Source organism: Eumetopias jubatus, unplaced genomic scaffold (genome assembly GCF_037043125.1).
Source record: "Eumetopias jubatus isolate StellerSeaLion01/CBP00866 unplaced genomic scaffold, mEumJub1_p1.0 scaffold_10, whole genome shotgun sequence".
Taxonomy (NCBI): Eukaryota; Metazoa; Chordata; class Mammalia; order Carnivora; family Otariidae; genus Eumetopias; species Eumetopias jubatus.
Genome location: NW_028274816.1, coordinates 85,783,806 through 85,806,335, shown reverse-complemented (window position 1 = coordinate 85,806,335; position 22,530 = coordinate 85,783,806). Strand labels below are relative to the sequence as shown.

Below are 22,530 nucleotides of genomic sequence, written 5' to 3'. Positions count from 1 at the left end.
CCTGCCCTGCTGCAGAGGAGCCCTATTTAGCAGCCCCTTTCTTATTCCTGGGGACAGTGGAGCCCCACGTGTAAAACAATTAACTTAGTTCTAGAAGGATTTAGAATTAAGAGCCCTGTCAGTTTATAAGGATCACAAATCCTCTAGAGTATGTTTAGGAAAGGCAGTTAGATCCCAACGTAACGCTAGACGTCCGGCAGGGACCCCAGTGACACAGAGAGCACCTACCATAGCAAGCGGCCCACCTGCCCGACCCTGAAGGACAGAGAGCAGACCCAAAGGCACGCTCTACTAGGCAAGCCAACAAAGAAGACAATTAACAAGTGGGCAGATGATTTTCTGGAAAAGACATTTTTCCAGAGCAAATTTACAAATGACTACTGAGCACGTGAAAAGACTTTCAAGGTCATCAGTCGTTAGGGAAATGCCCACCACACCACAGTGCAAATCCCATTCCACACCCACCAGGATGGCTGTAATGCAGAGGGACCGAGGGCAGCAAGTGTTGCTGACGATGAGGAGCAACTGGAAGCCGCACACGCTGCAGTTGCAAACGAGGTTCAACAGCGAGTCACCGCACCACCCAGCAATTCCACTCCCGGGCATAATACCCAGGAGAACCAAAAATATACCCCCCCCCACAAACTTGTACAGAAATGCTCGCAGCAACATTATTCAAAATAGCCCCAAAGTGGAAACAACCTAAGTGCCCATCAACTGAACGGGTAAGTGGCCAATCCACACAGCAGTTGCCACAAAAAGGAGTACAGGTCCGCACCACAACCCGAAGGAAACCTGAAAACATGCTCAACGAGAGGAGCCAGACCCAAAAGGCTGCACATTCCATGTTTTCATACAACATACAGAGAATCAGCAAACCCACAAAGACAAAAACCCAAACGCACCAGCACACAATGTGGTTACCAGGGGCTGGGAAGTGGGGGGAATTCAGTGCGGCAGCCAAGGGGTAGAGGCTTCATGGGTGAAGACGCTGAAAATGTTCTAATTTTGCATAGTGGGTGCACAAACCTCGGAATATACTAAAAGCCATTTGCATTGTTTAATTTAGAAGGGTGAATTTTATGGTATGTAAATTATATCCCAAAAATGCTGGTGTTGTGGGTTTTTTTTTTTAAAGGCAAGCCCAAGGTTAAGCTGCAATTAGTGACTGCCTGGTTCCTCTCTTGAGCAGGAGGTTCTTGAGCATGTCTCCTGACTCACGCTGTAAATCCTATAAATCCTCTATATTACAGATTTTATTTTTTAAGTCAAATACCAGAACCTATCTCAACTGTAACTAAATCACAAGAAAACTAAAATCAGCACTGCTAACACCCTCTACTTCTACTCCTAGAAGTCAGATGGTTGTCCTCCTATGAACTTTTCTTTCCTGAGGACTGAGTGTCTTTGTCCATTTGTGGCTTCCATCAACCTTAACCTGAATCATTCAGTTTCCTGGGGCCTCAGTTCCCAGACTATAAAATAAAGGAGTCAAATCAAACCCTCCCTTCTAGTACCACCACTGAGGGCCCAGACACACCCTCAAACCGAGTATACAGCCAATGTCAATCATCTCAGGGCTCCTGAAGACCCTGCCTTCACTGGGCACCTGGTAACTGGAAACACCCGCGTCCTCTGATGTCACCAGCACGGGAGAGGAGAGCTTGAGGTGTCAGGGTCTGGAGGAGAGATGGCGAGGATGGAGACCCCAACATACCTCGGGCATTGCTATACAGGACGCAGTCATCGTCCCACTATGAACTGCGTCATCTGAGAAATGCCTCAGTGGAGCCACCTGAAAGAGACGGGGATTCTGATAGTCCTGCAGAGGGCCCTCTTAAGAGTCTCACCTCTACAACTGCCAGCCCACGTCTGAGCCGCCCCCTGCCCACCCCCCCATGCCCCAGCCCAACCCTCTGTTCGGGGAATGCAGGCATGAGCTAAGGCACAAGAGACTGGCCCGCAGTCCTGCAGAGCTCAGGGACACGTCCGGTCACAAGAAGGGCCTGTTTCTTGGCAAGAGCACAGTAGAGTCAGAAAAACGCCCCGTCAACTGACATGAGTCCTAGGCTCCCGGACGCTGCCTACCAGCTGGGACTCCTGCCTCAGCCACCAAAAAATCCCACCATCACGCCGGGAAAACAGGCATTCTAAGATGGAAATGTAAACAGGTACTACTTTTGGGGATGACAGTTTGGTAAAATGAATCCAAAGTCTTAAGAGTATATTCCTATCCCCTGACCAGTAATTCTGTATTAGGAATTTATCCTGACATACTTAAAGAATGTAGACATAGATATAAAAAAGTATCCAGTATAAGATGATAGTTACATTATTTAAAGCTATGAAAATTTGGAAACATTTTGGTCAAAAGAGGCGCCTGGGTGGCTCAGTCGTTAAGCATCTGCCTTCAGCTCGCGTCATGATTCCAGGGTCCTGGGACCCAGCCCCGCGTTGGGCTCCCCACTCAGCGGGAAGCCTGCCTCTCCCTCTCCCCCTCCCCCTGCTTGTGTTCCCTTTCTCCCTGTGTCTCTTTCTGTCAAATAACTAAAATCTTTAAAAAAAAAAAAAAAAAAAAAAGAGGAGATTGGCTGAAGAACCTTAGGTCCATCTGATGGAATTACGGGCATTCATTAAAAAGCACGCTACCAAAAGGGCACCTGAGTGGTGCAGTCGGTTAAGCGTCCGACTCTTGGTTTCGGGTCAGGTCGTGATCTCAGCGTTTTGAGATTGAGCCCTGCGTCAGCTCCATGCTCAGCACAGAGTCTGCTTAAGACTCTCTCTCCCTTGGGGAGCCAGGGTGGCTCAGATGGGGGACTCGTGATTTCGGCTCAGGTCATAGTCTTAGGGTCCTGGGCTCAAGCCCCGCATCTGGATCTGTGCTCTGCAGGGAATCTGTTCCAACGCCCTCTGCACCCTCCCCCTGCTCTTGCTCTCAAATAAATAAATAAATCTTAAAAAAAAAAAAAAAGGCATGCTACCAAAACTTGAAGTGGGATGAAAATGCTATGACACAGAAACACCACCACCTATGCACATCTAACTTAAGAACACTGCAGACAGGACCAAAGCCATGTTCCAGAAAAAGGGCAGTCCTACCTGGCCTTTCTAACACACTTAGTCTGTGCGTGTTTCACAAGCGTTACACCTGAGAGGAGCAAAGGCAGTGGCACCAAATCAAAACTATCAAGGGAAGCCATTTGATTATGGAGGCCCCCAAGGTACAGACAACAAGCACAATCAAGAGATGGCAGAGAGAACACAAAGAACAAGTCAACAGGACACGGGATGAGCTGATCAATGGTAGAAAGGACCCTATGGGCTGAGCAAGTCTCTGCGAGATGCCAGCAGTGCTGCGCCTTGGCCGGACAGAGACATGGCTGGGCTGCAAGGGCCTGAGCACGGCCTGAACCCCGAGTCGACTGCTGCGTTGGCAGAAGGCTCAGAATGAAGACCCTGATGCCGAAGCAAGGGAAAGGGGTAAATGAGCCTTTGTTACTGGTGGTCTCTCTCTTTTTATTCACTCATTTGAGAGAGAGAGAGAGAGTGCGCACGTGCATGAGCAGGGCGGAGAGGAAGAAAGAGAGGGAGAGAGGGAGACTCTCAAGCTCACTCCCTGCTGAGCGTGGGGCCAGATGTGGGGCTCTACCTCACAACCTGAGGTGAAACCAAAAGTTGGACGCTCAACCGACTGAGCCACCCAGGCACCCTTGGTGTTAACTGTTTTTTAAAATACAATCCAAGAATGATTCTTTAGGTTTGAGCCCTTGAGAATCAGGGTAACATCAAAGTGAGGGCAAATGTCAAGTAGCTCCTGAAGAGCTTCCCGGAACACCTGCAAAGGCTGTCACGGGAGGGTCACCTGCACGGCAACAGATCGGATAACCTGCAACCAGGAAAAAAAACAAAAACAAAAACAAAACCTATAAATCTTACATAAATAAGAGAATCCATCAATTTTTCTTCAGTGTTAGATCATCAGGGACTGAACAGGCCCCTGAGCCTGCAGACGTTCCCTACTTGACTGACCACCGGGCCCTACACTCCCACGCTCTGCATTCACCTGTCCACCCGCCGTTCTCGCTGCCAGCCGCCATCCCTCTACTCTGAGTACTATCCATGGTTACAGCCGCCATCCCTCTACTCTGAGTACTATCCATGGTTACAGCCGCCATCCCTCTACTCTGAGTACTATCCATGGTTACAGCCGCCATCCCTCTACTCTGAGTACTATCCATGGTTACAGATCACTTCCAAACTGCCTCATTTTAGAGAGCATCTTGCTTGACCTCTACTCTCTGGCATTAAAAGCTGTTAAAAAGGGCACCTGGGTGGCTCAGTCGTTAAGCATCTGCCTTCGGCTCAGGTCATGGTCCCAGGGTCCTGGGATCGAGCCCCACATCAGGCTCCCTGCTCAGTGGGGAGCCTGCTTCTCCCTCTCCCTGCTTCTCCCCTACTTGTGCTAATAAATAAATAAAATCTTAAAAAAAAAAAGCTGTTAACAAAATTCTCCAGAAAGATAACTCATAGGGAAGAGGATGAACTGAGGATTAGATAAAGTAAGAGATCAATCAGAAGGGTTTTTTCCAACCTTCAAAAGACAATTATGGGAAATGCAATATAGTATAGTGAATTGGATGCTGAAACAGAAAAGGGACTTTAGTGGAAAACTAATCCAAATAAAAATTTGCCGTATAGTTTATAGAGTAAAACCAATGTTAATTTCTTACTTTTGACAAACATACTGTGTTACATAAGATGCTAACATTAGAGGAAGCTGAGGCGCCTGGGGGGTTCAGTTAAGCGTCTGCCTTCGGCTCAGGTCATGATCTCAGGGTCCTGGGATCGAGCCCCATGTCGGGCTCCCTGCTTAGTGGGGAGTCTGCTTCTCCCTCTCCCCCTTTCTTCTGCTCGCGCTCTGGCTCTCTCTCAAATAAATAAATAAAATCTTTATTAAAAAAAATTAGAGGAAGCTGGTGAAGGGTATACTAGGATTTCTGCAACTTTTCTGTAAATCTAAAAAGTGTTTATTTTTAAAAGATTTTATTTATTTGACACAGAGAGAGAGCCCAAGTAGGTAGAGCGGCTGGCAGAGGGAGAGGGAGAAGCAGGCTCTCCACTGAGCAGGGAGCCCAATGCGGGGCCTGATCCAGGACCCTGGGATCATGACCTGAGCCGAAGGCAGACGCTTCACCGACTGAGCCACCCAGGTGCCCCTAAAAAGTGTTTATTTTATTTTATTTTATTTTTTAAAGATTTTATTTATTTGACAGAGAGAGACACAGCGAGAGAGGGAACACAAGCAGGGGGAGTGGGAGAGGGAGAAGCAGGCGCTCCGCTGAGCAGAGAGCCCGATGCGGGGCTCGATCCCAGGATCCTCGGATCATGACCTGAGCCGAAGGGAGATGCTTAACAACTGAGCCACCCAGGCGCCCCAAAAAGTGTTTGTTTTAAAAATGTAATCATGAGGGCATGAAATAGGACAACAATAAGACTAAAAGATGGGGGACAGACGGGGAACACACATTTCTGAGGTAGGCATCTCTCTTCCCATGGAAGATTCCAAGTATCTAAGACACTGTGCTTCCAAAACTGAACCTCCCTCACACTTCTTTGTCCACGCAGCTACTGGCAGACTATTACCTGGGCGTGCACTCCAGAAGCCTGAGTCTCTGCCCAGCTTCCCACCCTTACTCCCTGGACGTCAGGAGACCACATGTCTACAGTGAACCTCGATTACTTTCCTAAAAGGTTATTGTTTAAGGGGGACAGAGCTTCAGTTTGGAAAGATGAAAAAGTTCTGGAGATGGATGGTGGGGATGGTTGCACAAGCGTGAAGGTGCTTCGTGCCACTGAACTGCACACTTCAAAAGGGTAAATTTTATTTGTATATTTGACCACAATAAAAACCAAACATAATGGCTCCCTAACTCCCTCCCAATCATCGAGAGCCCTGGGCGTGCTCACACCCACTGCTCCAGCCCCGTCAGTGTTACACCTGCTTTCCCGGCCACTCCCCAAATGCCCCTCACAGCTTGGGCCTGCCACCCCGTCTGAGAAACCTTCCACAACCACCCCTCCATCCCTATTGCTCTAACTCAAAGTGCCATTACTGCTCTGATTCAATAGTCCTAACTGTACTTGGGAGTTTGGTCGCAGGGGTCAAACCGAGCATCATCAGAATTATCCTTAAAAAGCCCCTTCAAGCTATCACTAAATCCAACACACCAGTTTTCCCTCTGGCATGGGAACAGGTCGCCGCTTTGTCCACTGAATACTGGATGGAATTGTTGGTTCACACGTAAGAGTCTTTTTTTTTCTTTTTTTTTTTAAGATTTTATTTATTTATTTATTTGAGAGAGAATGAGAGATAGAGAGCACGAGAGGGAAGAGGGTCAGAGGGAGAAGCAGACCCCCCGCTGAGCAGGGAGCCTGATGTGGGACTCGAACCCGGGACTCCAGGATCATGACCTGAGCCGAAGGCAGTCGCTTAACCAACTGAGCCACCCAGGCGCCCAAGAGTCTTTTTTTTTCTTAAAAAGATTATTTATTTATTTGAAAGAGAGTGAGAGCGAGACACATCACAGGAGAGGGAGAAGCAGACTTGCCACTGAGCAGGAAGCCTGATGTGAGGCTCGATCCCAGGACCCTGGGATCATGACCTGAGCTGAAGGCAGTTGCCTAACTGAGCCACCCAGGCTGTTTTTGGTATGAAAATACAGCACTCTCAACACTCTTGCGCTGTGTGTGTGTGTGTGTGTGTGTGTGGTCACGCAAATTAGATGCACATTAACTCGCCTGCACTGAAAAAACCTCCTAACTGGCCCCAGGCTTCCAGCTACCCCACCTCCTCCATCGTATGGACTGCTGCCAGATTATTCACTGCAAACTTTGAGGTGGCTCCGCATGACGTGGAAAAACAACAACAACAGCACAAACCCAAACTCCTTTACACCACAGAACCAGTGTGATACGAAGTCTGAGGGGCCGCAGACCACATGGCTGTGGGGGCGGCTACCTGGGTTTCACCCAAACTCTTCACTTAGGACGTGACCTTGGGCAGCCTCATCTGTAAGATACATAAAATAGTAACACCTGCTGCACAGGGTTCTCTCAGAGAGGCTTCAAGAGCCCACCCACGTGAAGTGCTTACGACACGCTGAGAGCACAGCAAGGCAGGAGCCAACACTGTCGCTGCCACCACGATCAGACCCAGGCCGGCTAGCTGGCTCCGCTGTCACCTGGCTTCTCCTTACACCTTCCCGCCAGCTCAGCAGCCCTCAACGTGTGGTCCAGGGAAGCTGAGAGCTTTCAGGAGGTCCAAAGTCAAACTTTTCCACAGTCCCACTGGACGGTATTTGCCTTTCCTGCTCTCATCCACTCCGGAGTCTCCACTGGAACTTCCAGAGGCTACCTGGTGTAATGCTCTGAGGGCTAGAGTGAGTGCTTGCTTATTCTTGGGTTTTAAGTTCTGTTTCAATTTCTTACCTGTAAATATTGATACATATAAATAAAAGCTCATCGGGATATTCAATAATTTGTAAGCGTAAAGGAGTTCTAAGGCCTAAGTGAACAATTTCTCCCAAATGTCATGCAAACTTCCCGCATCTGGCTTTACTCCTGTTGATCTGCCCGCCCAGGATACCCTTCCGTCCCACCACTGTTGATCCAAATTCTTCTCACCTTTCAAGGCCTAGCCCAAAAGCTACCTGCATGAAAGCTTTTCCGAATGCTCTCCCACCAAACCCCTTCAGAAATGCTGTCTGTGCCCTCCAGATGGGACTCAGCATTTTCTACCTTATGAGTACCCCATTTGCTCGGTTGAACAGGGATCCCCGGGCACCAGCTCTGGGCCAGGCTCTGTTCAGGCATGGACAGCAGCGAACAGCTTGTTCTGCCCTCCTACCTTCTGGTCAGGAAGACAGTAAACAAGGAAGCAATCAGATCTCAAATCATGCCTGATACTCTGAAGGAAATAAAGGTGAGCAAGGGATTGGAGGGAGGGTTTTCTCTCCCACCAGACTAAGTTTCTGAAGCAGCGCTAGCTAATACATGAGCCACTACAGAAAGAAGGCTGTAAAATATTTCATTAATAATTTTTAGGGGCTCCTGGCTGGCTCAAGTCGGTAGAACATGAGACTCTTGATCTCGGGGTTGTAAGTTCAAGCCCCATATTGGGCATGGAGCCTACTTAAAAAAAAATAAAACTAAATAAATAAAATCTTTACACATAACAATAACTTTCATACTGATTACATGTAGATATGCTATCCTGGATGTAATGGGTCGAATACAACCTACTGGATGTAACCTCACCTGCTTCTATTTACTTTTTCAAATGCGGCTCCTCTCAAGTTTAAAATTACAGATGTGGCTCATATCCTATTTCCACTGGGCAGGACTCTTCCAGAGCAGAGATCGGCAAATTATGGCCTGCAGGTCAAATCCAGCCTGCTGCCTGTTTTAAATAAGATTTTACTGGAACACAGCCATGCCCGTTCATTCACTTATTGTCCCCGAATGTTTTCATGCTACAATGGCAAAGTTGACTGGTTGTGAAGGAGACAGCATGGCCTGCTAAGCCTAAAATATTTACTATCTAGCCCTTTACAGAAAGAATCCTGGCCCGTGATCTAGAGTGCAGGGCCTGTGTGGGGGTGCTCTCTGGAGGCCCACAGCACCCCACTGGGGGCAGGGGGTGGCTGGGCAGCCCGAGGAGAGAGCCCGCGCTCCAGCAGAACAGACATTAGGCTCCGCCTCTCGCCAGCCGTGTGGCTTTGGGAGAGTTACATGCATTCTCCAGGTTGGAGGCTCTCCCTCTCTAAAATGGGGACACTGGCTGCTCTAGGGAAGAAGAAGATAATGTAAAGCATGTGTTACACCGCCTGGCACACAGCAGGAATCCACTGATACTGGATGGATAAAAAATAGCAAATTTCAATCATTTTCCTCTTGGACTGGTTGAACTATATTCATAACAACTCTCATTTTTCGTCCTAAGAAGAAATGAAATCCAATGAAACTCTCAGCAGCAACTGTGTATTAATATTGGTCAGTAGGCAATGGGGCAGGGAGGGAGAAGCAGGTCTTTTTAACAGGAACACCATGATCTGAAAGCACTACCTGGTTATTAGGGGCACTTAATGTCCCTTCCCTCCTGTTGCCCCCCTTTTGATAATTTCTGGCATTAACACTGCTACCAGAAGACTAAGGCAGAGGGGAGACAAAAACCTCAAACCAGTGAGGCCCAATAACATTTGCGGGGAACAGGACACACACACAAACAGAACCTACTGACATCAACGGGTTTTTAAGGACCTGTAGGTCAGTCCCAGCCGGCAGAATCAGCCTCCCAGGGACCATGGGGGACATGTGCATTCTCAGGCCAGCCCCGGCCAGTTTCAGAAGCCTGCATTAGCAAGAACCCCAGGTGATGCCACACACATTAGCCTTTCAAAGTGCTGGTCTAGACTCCATGTATCTGTGCTCTCCCCACCCTCCTGCCGCCACTGGTGAGCAGTGTCAAGCTGATGGTGCCCGATTCCTTCAGAGTAACAGGCTGAGCATGCTTATGCCCGTCAGCAGGACGCCCCCCTAGAGCGCTGAGGCAGGCAGAGCACAAAGCCTAAACTGCGTGCCCGGTTACTGTGCAGCTGGGACAGCATTCCATCTCCAGCAGAGGAGCCTCACGCTAAAGACTCAACCATCTCCATTCACGAACTCACACGTGTGAATGCAGGTCTGGCAAGTGTTTTCAGCTGGGTTGTTAGAGCTGCTCCTTGTGACCACCTTGAGAGATGGACGTTATACCATTTTATAAGCTGAGAAACTGAGGCTCAGAGAGGATGGGTGCTTCCACCAATGTCTTGAAGTTACTACAGACGCTAGAACTCGGACGGCTTCTAAATGTTAAACGGGCGCTTTTTCCAGATTATTCAGAGCTTGCACCGAGGACTTGGAGGAAACCCAAAATGGCACCAACCGGGGAGACTTTTCACTGGCTTCACGAGACAGCCTTAGTTCTCATCCCAGCCCAGGCTCCTAGGGAGCCTGTGGCCAGCAGAGTGTTTCAGTTTCGGCTAGGTTTTAACCCCAGACACAGCTGCATTTCGGCCACAGCTGACACCGGCTCTGGCTAGCTTTATCCTCACCGACTGGGCTCCTACTCTGCCTGGGGAGCTTCGTGATGGAAGCTGCTGAAACAGTCAACTACAACATGGCGTACTTTGATTAATCTGCTCTTCCTAGTGTCGGGACACCCACGTGTCTCAGTCCTGGAGCAATTATTCACAGTGCTCTCAAAAGAGCCCAGGCTGGACAATAAATTACATGGTCAACTTACCTACTCTACCCTAAGGGGAGTGTCAGCTGCCAGGTGCCCACACAGTTCCCACACAGACCACGAAGTGTCTGGGAAAAGGCTAAGAATACTCTTTGTAGGTGAATGGGAAGGATCTGGTCATTAACTCAAACGCTTCCCATGAAAATGCATGTGAGCCATTCAGAATATCTTTCACTGCATATAAGGAGTCACTGTCTTGGTTTCTCAAGAAGCTTCCAAGCCAGGGAGAGAGAACTCAAGTGTGTCGTTTAAGCGCCCGTGGAGCATCAGAGGTAGAGAAGAGCACATGTGAATGGGGGAAGCAGATGAGATGCAGTCTACTGAAGGGGCAGGAGATTAAGTGTGAACCATGGGCGAGGAGCCTTGAGTGACAAGCTAAGGCACGTCAGGAGGCTGGGTCCTGCCTGACACAATCCAAGCAGTCTTCTGGAAGGTCAGCCTGTGGTGCTGCGTGCTGGGCTGAAGGAGGGCCTAGCGACAGGGAGACCAGACCAGATCAGTCCAGGCACGAGACCATCAGAGAGCGAGCCCGTGTTTGCAGCACAGAAATGCAGAGGATGCAAGAGGCATTTCGAACAAAGATTTGATGACAAATTAGAATGGAAGCCTGACGCCAAAGGCACAGGCAACAAAGAAACAGACAAACTGGACTCATGAAAATTAAAACAACATTATAATGCACTAAAAGACACTATCAACCGAGTAAAAAGGCAACCCACAGAATGGGAGAAAATATCTGCAAATCATGTATCTGATAAGGGATTAAACATCCAGAACATAGAGAGAGCTCCAACAACTCAGAAACAAAAAAAGCCCTGAACAACCCCATTTAAAAATGGGAAAAGGGCTTAAACATTTCTCCAAAGAAGGTACTTAAATGACCAAGAAGCACATGAAAAGATGCCCAACCTCACTAGTCATTAGGTAAATGCAAATCAAAACCATGGTGAGGTACGACCTCACACCCATTAGGATGACTACTATAAAAAAATCAGAAAATAACAAATGTCGGCTAGAATGTGGAGAAACCGGGATCCTTGCACACTGCTGGTGGGAATGGCACATGGTGCAGCTGCTGTGGAAAACAGTATGGCAGTTTTTCAAATAAAAGTAAAAATAAAATTACCATATGATCCAGCAATTCCACTTCTGGGGATATACCCAAGAGAACTGTAAGTCGGGTCTCAGAGAGGTACTGGCACACCCGTGTTTGTCAGCTGTGCTCTTCCCGACAGCTAAGCCCGGGGAGCACCCCAAGCCCCCTGCGTCCGCTGACGGAGGGATGCGTAAGCCTAAAGCTGTGGATACAGTGGACTTTCCAGCAGTCTTTAAAAGGGAATTCTGACCTATACTACAGCATGGATGAACCTTAAGGCTATTATACTAAATGAAATAATATTTCACGTCAGAAAGTAGAATGGTGGTGGCCAGCGGCTGCCGTGGGGGGAAACAGGGCATTGTTTAGCGGGCATCAAGGTTCAGTTTTACAAGACAACTAGAGGTCTGGAGACAAGAGGATGGTGATGGCTGCACGTTATGAACGTATTACTACCACTGAACCGCACATTTACATTAGAATGGGGGCCCAAGAAGGTACATTTAAAATGATCCCAAATATTCTGAATTTTAGAAGACACGAGCTGGAGTATTTAGAGGTGTCTGCCATCATGTCTGCTTCTAATTTACCAAATGGCTCAGGTGAAAATGTATTTACACACAATCACATGTTCAGGTAAAGCACACAGGACAGAATGTTAACTGCTGACTCATGATGGTTGGTAATCAGCATTCACTGGCCTAGTCTTTCAACTTCTCTGTATGTTTGAAGATTTTTTCATCATCAGAAGTTGGAAAAAGGAATTTTTTTAAATGCCACAGACCTGGGGGTGGGAAGGGCAGTTACACTCATGAGACTTTACAGCCACAATGTCTGCAGTTCTAGATGACAGGAGGGAGCTGTTAGGTAAGGGGCAGGGAACGCGGCGCGGGTGTGGAAGCCACGTCGACGCGGGGATGGCTGCAGCCCTGTGGGGAACAAGAACCCTGAAGAAAAGACAGGAAGGTGGCAAAGGGGAGTAAGAACATGATGTGGGAAGAAGTCTCACAGAGAGAAGAGGAAAAAAAACAAAAGGCAAAAGAGAAAAATTCAGTACAGTCTGGTATACGGAACCCCCGGAAGAAAGTTTCCAGTGTGAGGGCAGGACTGACCACAACCAACAAGGCGGACAGACCCAAAGGACAAGAACTAGGGAAACGCTGGTAAATGCAGTAATGGGGAATCCACTAGTCCTCTGTGACCTTCAGGAGAGCCATTGGCATCCAGTGGTGAGAGAGGCCAGGGAGAGGCGAAGGGGCTCATGGGTCATGAGGAAATGGAGCAGACATCCCTCGTGAGCGGCAGAGTGCTGGGGTGCCCCCAAAACATGCTGAGCATAGGGAGAGACGCTCTTTCTTCTACTTGAAGATATCATCAACCTTCAGGGCCCTCAAACTCCCTTAAGTAATTAAACAGAGGAGACAAATAAGAGGATGCTTTCAGCACGGAGTATGTCTGCTCCTGATGCTCCTGGAAGCCACACAAGACACAGATGTGTGTGTGTCTGCTCCTTCCCACCTGCACCTACGAGGGCCAGCAAGTCGTCCTGTGAACACGCCAGTCACAACAGTGTCACTGACCATCACCACAGCAGCAGCTCCCGCAAAAAACATCAAAATTAAAACAAGGTGGAAAAACCTCATCAGAGCTGCTGAGTGTGAAAGACCAGCTCTCACTTGCAGGATGCAAATGAAGATCACTCTTTTTAAGACTGCAGGAAATCTCTCCCGCTAGCTGGGGGTTTTCATTTTATTATTGGATAGGATTGACGACTTTTTCTTTCTTTCTTTTTCTATTTTTTTTTTTTTTAGCACTACTTAGCATCTTTCTTTTTTTTTTTGGTAAAGATTTTATTTATTTATTTGACAGAGAGAAACACAGCGAGAGAGAGGGAACACAAGCGGGGGAGTAGGAGAGGGAGAAGCAGGCTTCCCGCTGAGCAAGGAGCCCGACACGGGGCTCGATCCGAGGACCCCGGGATCATGACCCGAGCCGAAGGCAGATGCCCAGCGACTGAGCCACCCAGGCGCCCCAGAGATTTTATTTACTTATTCGACAGAGAGACACAGTGAAAGAGGGAATGCAAGCAGGGGGAGTGGGAGAGGGAGAAGCAGGCTTCCTGCTGAGCAGGGAGCCCAATGTGGGGCTCGATCCCAGGACCCTGGGATCAAGACCTGAGCCGAAGGCAGACGCTTAACGACTGAGCCACCCAGGCGCCCCAGCACTACTTAGTATCTTAAAAATTTTTTATATTGCCATAGCTAGAAGGAATCGTCACCAGATATAGCTATGCTATTGATTTAAACCAAAAGTGATCTAGGGTCTTATTCCTTTGACCTAACTACAAAAAATGTTTCAGCCTCAAAATATACAAACCCCTCGACCAGTCAACCAGATTTAACCCCAAAAGACCTTTCACTCCAGTACATATCACCTAGCTGAATACTTCTGAAAAGTGTATCATTTGCCTTTACGTTTATTGTGGGTTTTTTTTAAAGATTTTATTTATTTGAGAGAGAGTGTGAGCACAGGAGGGGGGAAGGGCAGAGGGAGAAGCTGACTCCCCACTGAGCAGGGAGCCCCAAAGGACGCGGGGCTGGATCCCAAGACCCTGAGCCTAAGGCGGATACCTAACCGACTGAGCCACTCGGGTGCCCCTGCATTAATGTTTAAAACGAAAACTTGCTTTTCACAATCCTGCTTCAGAAGAACACAGTTTATCATCTGTGGGCAAAACTGACCAAAGGATCCATTCAACACGGCCAGCCCTGGGTTGAAGGACAGGTAATCCTCAACCTCAGAGTGCAGCTGAAGAGCAAAACAAGGGCAAATAACCTTGGAGTAGATAAATTCAGAGGCCTATCCATTAACATGATTCAATTTTCTTCTGAACTACAAAAATTTTCAGTAAGCATTTTACTTCTCCCTGCCTGTAACCACACATATGTCAGGTGGTTCCTAATACAGCCCCCTGAGGCCAGCAGAAATGTCAGAAACAGAAGCAATTCTGAACATGCGCCCCACTCAGTAGAGCTCCAAGTGTTGGATAGGCAACAGCCTTGAAAGCACGACCTTCTCAGGCTTGGCGCCCGGCCACTGGGCAGGTGGAGCCTCAGAAGGGGCTACAGTTAAAAACACCAAAATCCTAGTAAATATAAGTGAGAGAGCGTCTTGTAAATGAAAAGGTACATTTCCCTCTTTTCATTATCCATTTAAATCAGCACCCTCCCACCCCCATGCAGAAGCAGGCTAAGCTCTGGGCAGGGAAACTCTGAAAACTTCTGTCAGTCCAACAGGAGCACAGATCATGTCTTCCCGGTTAGAACTACAGGACGGCTCTTAAAAGAGATCACCCCAAATCCAACTCTGAGGGGACTACCAGGGGCAGCTGAAACCGATCCGGGGCCCAGCACTGTTGTGATGGTGGTTCAGGTCACACACTACAACTGCACCCCTTTTGAAAGTACTGGCCCCACAGAGGTTCCACTGGACTCCATGAGGCCCTTGGGTAAAAGAGTAAACAAGCAAAATTTCTCTAAATGGAATGGGAAAATAAAAAAGAAAAGAAAAGCAGGGATAACAATGAAGTGGGGATGGAGAGGGTGCAAAAGGACCTTTAATGTCCTAAAACAAAAACAAGGTGGAGAGCACAGTCAAGTTCGGGGCAACTGAAGGGGAAGGAACTGAGTGGCACTCAGCCTCTCTCCAAGGAGTCCTTCTGAACCTGTCTCATGACTCAGCATTCCCAGAGGGAGGGTGACAACAGCAGCAAGAGAGGGGACAGGTCTCTGGGGGCAGGAGGTGAAGCTGGATTTCCTAACACTGACCATTTCTAAGACAACACAGAAATGCCAGTTCCTCAGACTTTTGGTTGGGGGAATAAACCAGTGTTGGAATGAATGACACTTACAGAGACCGCTTTCATTCAACACCTAGGGGTACTCACAGATTCTCTAGAAATAAAATGTGCTTTCTGACAATTATTTTGAGAATGACTACAGGGGCAGGGAAGGAAAGACGCAGAACAGAAGCACACTGAAAGTGCCAATCTAGTGTCTCTCCCATTCTGCTCCCTAGCGTGATCTCCCTCTGTCTTTCCCCCCATCCCAACACCCTGTTCCTTTCTCTCTCCTTATCTGTGGTTACATCCTCTCCACTAAGATTTTCAAGTGTTTAAAGACTGGATGATTAATGCCAACCACAGGGTCTGTGACTCATGTTTAATCAGGGTGCTTGATCCAGTAATGATCTATGAATCCTGAACTTAAACATTCTCAGGTGAGAGCAAACTACATTTACTTCAATTTGTAGTCAGGTTCCTCCACTTATTAGCAGTGTGACATCAGACAAGTTATTTAACCCTGCCCCTCAGTCCCCTCCTCTGAAATACACGGGTCATAATAGTACCTAATTCACAGGGTTGTTGGGAGCACTGAGTAATACACGTAGAACACTCAGTGCCTGGCACACAGTAACACTACATAAAATGTTTGTCCTTATTATTATTTTAAAATACAAAAGCAACACTCTACCATCCTTGTAATTCATTCTTTTGGAAATTTCCAAAAGATGTCTTCCAAATTCTGGAAAATATACACACATAGACATATATAGTCATTCGACATCACTCCCCCCACCCCGGGAGGTTAGTGGACTTTGGCAGGTATTACTTTAAATGTGCATAAAGTTTCAGAGGAGGGAAGTTATGGGTATTTATAGAAGAAGCTTAATATATCCACCAGCTCATGAGCAACAATGTGATTGATTAGCAGGAATTCCACCACCACTGAAACAGACCCCACTGGGGCATCTTTTGCCTCTGGAGGCATGGCTCTCTCTGATGCACAGAAGTGATCTCCTGAAGGGGTGGGGCTGGCGTGGCTCTCTCTGATGCACAGAAGTGATCTCCTGAAGGGGTGGGGCTGGCGTGGCTCTCTCTGATGCACAGAAGTGATCTCCTGACGGGGTGGGGCTGGCTCTGTCTGATGGACATCAGGATGGTGGCTGCTAACAGCCAAGTGGCCATACCACCCAGCTACGCTTCTGGTTCAGGCTCGTTTCAGGGGCTAGAAAGACAGATCCTGTCTTTTATTGCAGTGAGAAAAATGAGGCAGTGACTAGGCCAAGGTCATTCAGAGTAGGTGACGGCTGGGAAGAGCACCCAGGGGTTTTGACTTCCAATCACAGACACAAACACACATCCCTCATCTGGTGAAAGTGCCCTTGAGTGAAGCGGCAAGTCAGACAGAGACATAATCAAGGCACTGAGTCCCAGGAGCTAGAAGGGGGGGAACCAAAGGACAAAGAATAAAGTCACAGAACAGCTGTGCCAGTCTGCAAGTGCCGTGATCCTATCTGAATAAAGTGCAATTAGATGCACTCAGTCCTGCATCTTGGTTAACCTTACATAACTTCTTCCTATTACATCACTAAGAACAATTGCTTTTAATGAGTCCAGCACCTGGACAAGTGAAGCAAGCAACCTTCACATGCTATGATGCTACATCTAAATAGTTTTCCCCAGGGAAATGTTGGCCTGAGTAGAAGCCAAAAATAAACTGAAAAGCCAATTCCTAAGGGACCTGTCATGAGGGATGCTACACACACGCACACAGAGCCTTAGAAAAGCAGAGTGATCACAGACACAGCTTTAACTTAAAGACATTAAATCTCAAATCAGGAGAGACTCTGGATGTTGTGGCACCTTTAAACAAAAGACAGCACACAAGAGATGGGAAAACGAAAGCATAAACAGGAAGCCCCCAAACTTGGACTGACAGACAGCAGTCTGTTCTCTTCCTAACAGGGGCCATTCTGTCCAACCATGACAGGTGGAGGCCGGAAGGACCCACCATGTCTAGCCAGTGCTCAAGAAGGCAGAGACTGGAGGCATTTGGCTTTATTCCAAAATGTTACTCAAGGATGGCCACTGATGGGGAAGGGGTAATTCACATAGAAGATCCCTGGGCAAAGGGGAAAAGTTACAAGTGGGTAAGTCAGATGAAGGGGACAGGTGGTTGAGGAAAAGAAGCAGCACAAGGTACGTGCTTGTTTTAAGTCCTAAAGAAGCTTGACTTTGGCTGCTGGAAGCCTCGGGAACTGGACCATAAATCCTGCAATTTCAAGGAAGAGCTATTTACTTTGTTTCTTTTTTTTTTTTTTTTTAAGATTTTATTTATTTATTTGACAGAGAGAGACATGGAGAGAGCACAAGCAGGGGGAGTGGCAGAGGGAGAAGCAGGTTCCCCACTAAGCAGAGAGCCAGATTCGAGGCTCGATCCCAGGATCCTGGATCATGACCTGAGCTGAAGGCAGATGCTTAACCTACTGAGCCACCCAGGCGCCCCTGCTTATTTTATTTCTGTTGATAGTTTTCACAGAAGTGGCCAGGAGCAGGTAGACCTTGTTGGCCAGCCTCTTCATCTCTCTTTATGAATTTGTTCTTTAAAACCTAAGAGACTAGTATTAAGCCTTTACTCATTGCCCAACAAATTAACCTGAAAACTACAAAAATACTCCACAGCCTACTAAACACTCCACATTAAGAGGGTACTATTAAAAAAATTCCAATAGGTGGCAGCTTTAAAAAGAAGTATGTTTCTCAATACTGTCACCACATTATCCTATCAGTAACTGGGTTCTCAAAGCTCATAACCAAATTAGTGATGGAGTAGGAATCAGAACCTAAATGCTCAGCCTTGGTCTAATGGTCTCTCCTTTACAGCACACTGTCACCTCCACGGATTTATAAGGGGTGAGAGGTGAGAAGAAAAAAAATCTTCCTACCACTTCCTAGACTGCAAGTTCCCACCCAGCCCCCTAGTTGGAGTCATCTGTCCCTAGGGTTTATGGTAACCTACAGCTACCTATCAGGTATACACCCCCCCCAGCCTCCAAACAAACCTACTCTTAATTTCTAAAAGAACCAGGTCTTGCCATCCACAAATGGACACTACACGCCACTGCTTCCTAGAGTTCCTATGCCCTTTAGCTTTTGCTAAGCTCAGAAGCTCAGACACTCCAGTGGCAAAGAAACCACCACTGGAGCCACAATGGATTTCAACAAATTCAAAGCAAATCACAAGAGGGCAGCTTCAAAATGTATCCAAGCTGGTGCCTTAAAATTGCTTTCTACTTAATTCCTAGATAGGTATTTTAAGTCAAACTTGGTATAATAACACACGGCGGGAGGAGGCAGACAGAACATAACTGTAAATAAAGTTAACCACCAAAGTCAAGATGAACAGAAACAACAACTGATAAATATGGCAGCTCCCAGTAGTGGAGCTTGGCCTGCCTGCCGAGTCCCAGGGCAGGAGGCCATGACACAGTGAAATGAGTTGCATTCCAAGAGTCACCAACCTCTAGAGAAGATGGTCAGGGAAAAACATTTTTCAAAAACCCACAGGAAGACATCAGCAGCCATTCGTTAGTTAAGACAATGTAGAAACACTGTATAAAGAGCAAAAATCTTCTCTTTCCGACGTAACACCACCAGTGGTAATTTTTAACAAGCAATTCCGCTATAAAAAGTACAATTTTCCACATACTTTTGCACACGAACTTAAAATTTCTCCCCGAGTCAGAGCAGCTAATGCCTGATTTGCATTTCTCTGAGGGGAAGCCAGGGGTCCCGTACGCGGATTTCTGTGTCTGTGGATGTGTGCACACTGGCAAGGAGAAAGACCCTGCTGGTATCAAGTCACTCGTGCCACTAGGAAGTGGATCACAGGCTCTTCCTGGGAGTGGGGCCTTTTCCCCTGCCAAGAGCTGTTATCACAAACCCCCTTTGTAGCGTGGCAAGCCCTAACCCTCTGTGGCCTTTTCTCCAAATGTGTGAGAAACCCAGATTAACTTCTCAAGTGCCCTCCCCTGAAATCAAACCTGTCAACAGCCCAGGCCCGATTCCTGCTTAGAAATGTTTTCTTGAAGAGGAGGAGGAGGAGACGAAGAAGGTGTGAAAGATACAGGGGTGTGTGTGTGTGTGTGTGTGTGTGTGTGTGTGTGTGTGAATCACTCATAGGAATTCACACTCAGGAAAACAAGACAGAAGAAGCCACCAAACCAACCTTGGTTCAAGGTTTCAGGTTTAAGATGATAAACCCCTTTGTCTGTAAAACTGCAATATTCACCAGCCTCACCCCAACAGCGTTAGGGAGTTTGATGTTTGCCTGACAGCCTCAGGTCAGGAAAAAATCTTGGGTTTCCAAATGGGTGGCTCTTGTCCATCCATGGTTCCACAGCATTTTTTTTTTTTCAAGAAGTCCAGCTGCACTTGGGAGTCATCAATCCCAGTCGCAGCTGTCACATGCCCCCCCACCCCGTACTATTAATATCACGGCTCTGATGGTTAATGATTTTACTCACAAAGTTCCCCGCAGCAATTAAAACAAGGCAACAAGGTTAAAAAAAAAAAAAAAGGGCGGGGGGAGGGGGTTGGGTTTCTTTACCCATTATAACGCATTCTGTCATCTAGAGAACTTCTTGGGTTTTTATGCCACACGAGATTTTCACCTCTATCTCTGTTTTGGAACGCCCACAACCCTTCCCCGCACGGACCCGGCACGGCCTTCCTCTCTGGATGCACAATGCAGTATGTAGCTCCTCGGGGGTCAGCAAAACGCCGCACTGGTGTAATGCCGAGCGTGCCTCAGAGCCTGAGGAGTTCCCCACTGTAGTGGGTCCACGTACAGAATCTTGAGGCCGACACCACAGCACCGCAAGGCTTGGAAGTCCCTTCGCGTGGGAAAGCCCGGGGCCCGGTGGCCCGGGGCTGGTGCAATGACTTTGCACCGGAGCGTCCCCTCCGCGGAGGCTCGTCCTCTCGCCTCGGCCCACTGCAGTTGCACCATTCCGGCCAGCGCCTCGCGCACCTCCCCTCCCCGGCCTAGGGCTCCTGCAGCAACTCCGTCCCTGCGTCGGTCCCCGCCCCGCCCCGGCCCCGGCCCCGGCCCCGGCCCGCCCGCCGCACCTTGGTCTCCTTCACGTGCTGCTTGACTCCCTCCGGGTACCACTGGACGCGCACGTAGCCGCGGCGCAGCGGGCTGGCCCGGCCCTCCTCGTGGCCCGCGCCCCCCGCCTCGGAGCAGCCCGAGCTCCCGCGGCCCTCCTCCTCGCCCTCCGAGTCCGAGTCCTCGCCGTGGATGAGGCGCACCAGCCCGAAGTGCACCGAGCCGCGGTAACGGCCCGACACCAGGTCGTGAGAGAACAGCAGCCGCTGCGAGCCGGCTTCGGGGCCGGAGTCCGAGGACGGCCCGGAGGCCGAGTCCGGGGCGGGCGCCGGGGCGGGGGCCGCGTCCGGGGTCGGGGCCGCGTCCGGGGCCTGGGCGGGAGCCGGAGCTGCGGGCGCTGCGGGATCCGCCATAACTGCTCTGCGCGAGTCTCGGGCGGCGGCGGCGGCGGCGGCGGTGGCGGTGCTGGCGGTGGCGGCGGCGGCGAACAGGGCACGGGGAGGCGGGGCCAGCCGGCGCGGGGGCGGGGCCACGGCGCGCTGACGTGGCCTGCGTGCCGCCGTCGTCAAGGAACCGAGATGCGGTTGCTAGGAGCTCTTGCCTCGTCGCTAGGGGACGCTGGAGATGCTGCCGGGGACTGGGGGGGAACGGCGGACTTCGCGAGGGAGGGGCGGGGCCGGAGGGGGTAAAAATTAGGGGAGCGGGACTGGGTGGGGACCCGGGAGGAGGAAGTGCAATGGGCACCGAGGAAAAGGGGAGTGGCCGAGGTGGGGCGAAGGATGGTCCGGAGACTGTCAACAACATTTAATGAGCCTCCTTGGCGTCTCCAGCCTGGTCCTACGCACTGGGAGGGGTAAGAAAGAGCAAGATACCGTCCCTGTCCTCTAGGTGTTTACAACCTAGTTGGAGAGACAAAACATATGCATAGTAAATAGCTAAAAAGCAACTCCAAGGCAGCTTGTAAGCAAGGCTATAAAAGATATATAGAGAGAGCATATCTAGAGTGTATTGTATTAGGAAATTACATGCAAAGCTTGGAAGGTCATGACCCCTCAGGGATGGGTCATGGGGTTGGTGAAGGAGGTCCAGAGAAAGATCAGAAAGATAAGCATTAGTGGCCTCTATGGTTTGGCTTTAAAACCATCTAGAGGGGCTCAAAGCTCCATGAGGCTTAGTATACATGGCAAGAGGTAGGATGGTGAGGTAGTTAGGAGTGGGAGCCATGGTTGTTGCTGCCACTTACTAATCTTATAAAGGTAGGTAAGCTGATAAACTTCTTTTCACCTTAATTTTCTCATCAGTAAAATAGGGGTGATAATACCATTGGTGTCTCATCAGGCAATTGGGAGGATTGAAGGAAACAGCACCGTGCCTGACATACAGTTCCCTCCAAAAAGCTTAACCATTACTATAATATTTCAACCCTCCCTTCCTAGACTAAAATTCTAGACAGACAGAACTGTTATACTTACGGTTTCCTCCATATTGCTATTTTAAAATATAAAAAGTAATTATACTAATGTGTCCTTTAAATAAGTTCCAAAAGATTTAGATAACATTCTCAGAGGACAGATTCGCAATGGGTTTTGTTTTTTTTTTAAGATTTTATTTATTCATTTGACACAGAGAGACACAGGAGAGAGGGAACACAAGCAGGGGGAGTGGGAGAGGGAGAAGCAGGCTTCCTGCTGAGCAGGGAGCCTGCCTATGCGGGGCTGGATCCCAGGACCCTGGGATCATGACCAGAGCCAAAAGCAGATGCTCAACGACTGAGCCACCCAGGCGCTCCTCAGAATCGTAATGGGTTGTTAGAAGGCAACTAAGAATACTTAGGCTATGGCCCTAAACTTTCTCAGTCAAAATCATTTTTTTCCACATTTTCCTGCAAGACCATCAAAGATTGATTGGTAGGATGGTTCAATATTACAGTATTTGGGTTCTTTTCAAAAGGCAGGATCCCTGTTCTTTGAGTAGCTTACAGACTGCCAAGGCTATAGAACTATACTCCTGGAAAACTCACAAGAACATACATGAAGCACCGATGGCAGCCTGAGTATATAATGTGTCCTGAGCCAAGCACTTCGAGAATATTGATGTAATATTGGGGTTGGGGTGGTTGTCAATGGACCCAGATCTTAGAA

General features: G+C 48.6%; 1 protein-coding gene across 2 annotated transcripts in view; it reads right to left on the bottom strand.

Moving 5' to 3' along the window:
- The window catches only part of UBE2O (ubiquitin conjugating enzyme E2 O), a 57,322-nt gene extending 36,465 nt beyond the window's left edge, over window positions 1-20,857 (bottom strand). For both annotated transcript variants that reach the window (XM_028112510.2, XM_028112511.2), the window contains exon 1: window positions 20,410-20,857. In XM_028112510.2, the coding sequence (XP_027968311.1) occupies window positions 20,410-20,802 (393 nt within the window). In that variant the 5' untranslated portion in view covers window positions 20,803-20,857. The remainder of the gene's footprint in view (window positions 1-20,409) is intronic.
- Window positions 20,858-22,530: the final 1,673 nt, after the last annotated feature.